The sequence below is a fragment of the Populus euphratica genome, unplaced genomic scaffold, assembly GCF_000495115.2.
Source record: "Populus euphratica unplaced genomic scaffold, PopEup_1.0 scaffold508.1, whole genome shotgun sequence".
NCBI classification, from domain to species: domain Eukaryota; kingdom Viridiplantae; phylum Streptophyta; class Magnoliopsida; order Malpighiales; family Salicaceae; genus Populus; species Populus euphratica.
In genome coordinates, this window is record NW_011500387.1 from 94,135 (window position 1) to 100,018 (window position 5,884).

Here is a 5,884-nt window from a genome sequence, read left to right on the forward strand (position 1 = left end):
ATTCCTGCTTTGCAGGGAACATACAACTGAACATCAGCATTTAGCGGATATTATTGAGATGATCCACACTGCAAGTTTAATACATGATGATGTATTGTATGAAATTGACATGTGAAGAGGTAGGATTTTGAATTTCACATCAACGCAACTTGAAAAATCTCATTAATTTCACTGCACCATTCACCAACATATGCTTATTGAATAAACCCAAGCTATTTTAAAACTTACAGTGTACAAGGATCTAATGTTAGTCACCAATGCCTGCTTACAGTTTGCATGCTCTATACTTCATATTTGTAAAGTGCTGAGGTCGTTGTAGCTGTGGAATGGTAACAGACAACAACTTCTATTTGGTTATTGTAATATGCTTATAGATATTCTTGTACAGCATGCTTATGGAAAGAATACTCAATCTGGTTATCAGCATTATAATCTGTATTGGATAAGGTCTTGTGTCTTACGACAACTAAAAGATCAGTTTATAGAACGTATATCATGGTTGTGCTCCCTAAATTAGCTTCATTTGGAGAATTTCTAAATGAGTATTTCTAGACATATGCAAAGATTTAAATATAAAAGTTTCAAGAAATGTATCCAAGGATGATTAGTTTTAATTCCATTTGCCCTGTTTAGAGTTTTGCAGAACCAATCCAAGGCTGAAAAGAGAAGGGTTCTAATAGATGGATGTCCAACAGGCTTGCATGTTAGTCAACCTAGCTGTGAGATGAAAATTATGATTATTGTGAAGCCAACTTTGATTATTTGGACTTGTTCATTGCCCTAGAATCCTATTTCCCTTTAGAACAGCAACTGAATTTATCTATTATTCTTCCAAGCAGGGATTGTGAAGAAATCTTTGGTTGAATGGGCTTGTGCACTGTATTAATGAAATATGTATCCTTTCTTTCTTAAAAGCCTATAAACTTGTGGGAATCTGAAGAGAGACATCACTTTATCAGAGAGTATGTCATAGATGAGTGAGATCTTAAGCCATACATCACTACTTATCAGTCAGTATGTCATAGATGAGTGGTAGCTGAAGCTTTCTTTCAATGTAAATCACTATGCTAGAGCCCATTGACTGGAGATGGGCTTGAATGTGCACATCCAAAGTGATGAAATACACTACTTTCACTGTTAAAATAATTGCTCCCTAAGCAGAGATAAAAACTGAAGGAAATATACTAATAAGTAATCACTGGTACTGACTGTGCCATCATCGGATCTCATACTTATCACATCAAGTAGAGTAGCAAAACTGAAATATCTATTACACACTTTATTGCATTTTTTTGTTATTTCTAATTTAATTTCAGGCCTACTGCAAGGCCTTCTTTGACTTTCAGTTCACTGCTGCTAATTTGCAGGGAAGGAAACTGTTCATCAGCACTATGTACAAGGGTAGCAGTACTGGGTGGGGAGTTTATGTTTGCGCAATCATCATGGTACCTAGCAAATCTTGAAAATATTGAAGTCAGTAAGCTTATCAGCTCGGCAAGTCTGCAACTCCATTCTTTATATCCGAGTATATATAGTCCAGTGTCTGATATTACCTTGGAGTTTTTGCACTATGCTATATATTATGTAATTTTAATGTAAATGAAGTTGATTTACAATTATACTCGCTGAATGGCAGGTTATTAAGGATTTTGCAAGTGGTGAAATAGAGCAGGAATCTAGCTTGTTCGACTGTGATCTTGAGCTTACTACAAGACAGCCTCCTTAATTGCTGCTAGTACCGAAGGAGCTGCTGTTCTTAGTGGGGTGGACAGTAATGTATGCGTGCTGATGTACGAATATGGTAAGAATCTTGGTCTATCCATCCAAGTTGTGGATGACATATTAGATTTTACACAGTCAGCAGAGCTGCCGGGGAAGCCATCTGGCAAAGGGAAACCTGACTGCTCCAGTAATATTTGATCTAGAGCAATCACCAAAACTAAGAGAAATAATCGAGACCGAGTTCCGCGAGAGTGGTTCTCTTGATGAAGCTATTGAGTTGGTTATGGACTGTGGTGGCATTGAAAGGGCACCGGAAATGGCAAAAGAGAGAGCTGATCTTGCAATTCAGAATGTCAGATGTCTTCCTCGGGGATCCTGTCAATCAGCTCTCGAGGAAATGGTGCTGTGCAATCTCGAACGGGTTCATTAGCACAGTACATCTTGGTGTACAAGTTATTCGTTGATCAAAAAACAATAATTTGCATCAAGTGCGGAGCCATATAGCGAAAAATACTAAACAACAAGCCTCTATGTGCCAGGATTATTTTCTGCATTTGATTCATCACTTGGCAAAGGCCTATAATAATAATAATAATAATAATAATAATAAAAAGTGCATCATAAGCCATACCTTGAAGAAACCATAAGTCACATCCTTTTTCTGATTAGTTTAACTAAGCCGGTCATTTAGTAAGCGAGCCAAATAAATATAAAAATTGTACTGTTTTTTACATATAAACATATAAACTGATATAATAATTACTTTAGTTTTAGTAACATATATTTTTTTACACTAGCTATCTAACCCTAAACTCTTGGTAGGAGAGAGAGAGAGAAAATAACTAACCCTAAACTCTTGGTAGGAGAGAGAGAGAGAGAAAATAGCTAACCCTAAACTCTTGGTAGGGGAGAGAGAGAGAGAGAATAGCTAACCCTAAATTATAGAGAGAAAATAATACTAGTTATCATATGCCATTACAAGTAATATTATAAATATTATATGAAATAGAACAAAATAGCATATTCAAGGAGGAGACGGTAAAATATCAGGTTTAACTATTATTCACGTTTAAATAATGTGGATATTATCAACACATCAATAAATTTTCATGTTAAAAAATTAAAAATTCAACATGAAAATACTAAAATGTTCTCATAATTATAGTAATTATAAAAAAAATCATGTGAAAATATAAAAATATCACTAAATACAAATCTTATTTTTTTTGTTATCTAGAGCCAAAAATATACTTTTACTACATACATATGAATAATGGAAAAAAAAAAAACTATCCAATAGCCCAACAATAAGGTTAAAAAATATTTTTACTATCTAAAAATTTATAAGAAATAAAAAAAAAACATTTGATCAACAACTTTAACAAAATGTTTTATTGACTCTAAAAGTAAAAAAAATCTTTTTACGATGAAAAAGAAAAAATCTACACTCCAAATAATCTTTTAATAATCAATGGGTAATAATAGAAATAAATCAAAACACTCTACCCGTAAGACTTTTTTTTTTTCCACTCAAGCAAATATGTAATTTTATTATAGTAATCTACTATGATTACAGCAAACCAACCCACGGTACTATAATGTTGTGATTAATATGACAAATATGTCATAGGACATGATAAAACAATTTGCACATAATATTATATACTAGAGGCTTTGTTTTTGGTTTGGTTTGTTGGGAGATCCAACCTTCTGGATACCCTGTGATAACTCTTACCCATCACATACAAACTTTTTAGAGTTTACGTAATATCATTGGAGCACCGTGCTGTGGCTGAAGTGTTATGACTGTGCGAGGAGCATGAATATACGACGGAGAGAGCTCAAAAGAGCAGCGCTGTAAAATCATTGCCAAAGCCATTTTTGCTTCAATCATAGCAAAGTTTTGTCCAACGCATATTCGAGGACCCCATCCAAATGGAAGGAATGAGACTTGACTCTTTGTTGCCTTTGAAACACCCTCAGCAAACCTCTCTGGTTTGAACTCAGAGGCATCATCACCCCATAGTTCACGATCTTGGTGAAGGAGGATTGTTGGCACCGAGATCTGTACTCCGGCAGGCACTAGCAAGTTTCCAAGCTTTATTTCTTCATGAACATCTCGATTAAGCATAATTACAGGCGGGTATAACCTCAGAACTTCATACAAAATCATGGTAACCTGTAACATGCATCATAAGAGAGAACGATACTACATGATAAGAATCCATTAAAAAGGTGACATGCGATCCACTTTGATAAAATAAAATATCGCATATATAGAGATCATTTGCACGCCATATCAACTTACTAAATTGAGAATCTTTATGTTGATCCAAGAACCAGTAAATCACATTCTTAATGTATATAGATGTCACCTCCTAGCTTGCTTGCGTACTCATCTGTTGGTTGTTTTTTCCTTGTCATTTTGGTCGCTTAATAATTCAACGAAAGAAAACATGAACGTTTTTTTCTGCTATCTTACTTTTTCTTCAAAGGATACCTATATAGGCTTGCATTTTAAATGCAAGAATGCTCCGTGTTCTTAACAATAATAAGACAATGTTGATGTAGAAGAAATGCTCTGTGTTCTTAACAGTAATAAGACAATGTTGATGTAGAAGAATTCAGTTGCAAATGCAGAGAAATACTCACAACTTTAAGGTGATTTAGCCCATCGAAATCTGGTTTTTTGTTACCAAAGACTTGCACAACCTCTTCTCTTGCGCGTGCTTGCCAATTCGGATACTGAGCCAATAAAACCATGGTCCAGGTAAGAAGAACTGAGGTTGTTTCTTGTCCAGCGAAGTAGAATATTTTACATTCGTCAATCACATCTTCAATGCTCATTCCGGCGCTCTTGCTATTCCCATGCTCTTGTATTTCTCTAAAATTGGATTCTAGAAGTAAATCCAACAAGTCATTCTTTGCATCTTCACCAGCACTCATTGCTTTCTCTCTTTTGTTGATGAGAGCATTAAGAGAAGCTTTTATTTCTTTGTCAATAGCTTTTAGCCTTCTATTAGATGGGATCGGCAGAAACCTACATGCAATCCATGAACGTGTTGTCAAGAGATTTGGATTTGTTCTTCATCGGAAGAAACCTACATGCAATCCATGAACATGTTGTCAAGAGATTTGGATTTGTTCTTCTTCTTACTTATAAGATATATCTCATTGAACAAGGACTAACTTGAGGGAACTCAATTGTAATGTCCAGCAAAAACAGAATGAAGAGTTACCTGTACCCTGGTATGACAACTGCTTTGATTATAACATTAACTGTAAGATCCGTAAGTTCCTTGAGGAGATCAAATATTCTTTTTCCTTCTTCGTAATTACTTCCAAACGACGTTCGAGAAATAGCATCACATGCTAAACCTTGAAGATCAGGCCAGACATCCAATTCACATGACCCCTCGTCTACAGAGACCAGCTTCTCCCACTTGTTAATCATCCCACTACAACTTTCGCAAAACGCAGGTATCATAAGCTGTAACAAGCAAACAGAACATATCATCATCGAATGTTTTCTATTACAGCTATATGAGAGCACAACATGCATGCTACTCATTCAAGGCAATCGAATAGCATGGATGCTTATAGGCAAATAAGTTGAGACTATCATGATCACCTTTAGTTTCTCTTGATGGAATGCTGGGTTGATTATCTTTCTATGTTTTGCCCATTTTTCACCCTCGTGACTTGCAAGTCCACATGCTAGAGGTTTCAACAGCGGGTGCGAGGGCTTCTGATATTCATTTATCTTCATGAATACGTCCCTTATCTGATCAGGGTTCATGATGTTCACTCTTGGTTTAGGCCCAACCCACATAAATGAATTCTTACCTGCATCGTCAGAAGAAGCATATTTATTACTCAAATATATATATTTCGAGGGTTCATGATGATAACAGAGTTTTACTGACAAAAGGTGAACAAAAGTTCAACAAAAACAAAATTCATCATGATCAACTGGTTTTAATTTCTCAATCATTGGCGCCTTTTAGAAACAAAAGGAATTTCTTAATAAATCGGAGAAGTATTTAACTAGGAAGAAAAATCATCGTTTCTACGAGTGAGATAATATAGGGTTGCGTATTGAATACCATAATCCTTGACCAGTTGATGGAGGAAGGGCACGACACGAGGTAGAAGAGCGTCT

General features: G+C 35.5%; 1 protein-coding gene and 1 pseudogene across 2 annotated transcripts in view; one reads left to right on the forward strand and one right to left on the reverse strand.

Annotated features, from left to right (window-relative positions):
• Positions 1–2,317, forward strand: part of LOC105114291 (solanesyl diphosphate synthase 1-like) — a 5,829-nt pseudogene extending 3,512 nt beyond the window's left edge.
• A 987-nt stretch (positions 2,318–3,304) lies between these two features.
• LOC105114290 (cytochrome P450 72A15-like) overlaps positions 3,305–5,884 on the reverse strand; it is a 2,978-nt gene continuing 398 nt past the window's right edge. Inside the window, exons 2-6 of one of the 2 annotated variants that reach the window (XM_011010801.1) lie at positions 5,829–5,877; positions 5,354–5,568; positions 4,962–5,212; positions 4,375–4,762; positions 3,305–3,901 (exon numbers count right to left, since the gene is read on the reverse strand). In XM_011010801.1, the coding sequence (XP_011009103.1) occupies positions 3,476–3,901; positions 4,375–4,762; positions 4,962–5,212; positions 5,354–5,568; positions 5,829–5,877 (1,329 nt within the window). In that variant the 3' untranslated portion in view covers positions 3,305–3,475. Of the gene's footprint in view, positions 3,902–4,374; positions 4,763–4,961; positions 5,213–5,353; positions 5,569–5,828 lie in introns of both variants that reach the window. The other variant, XM_011010800.1, reaches the window with a different exon arrangement.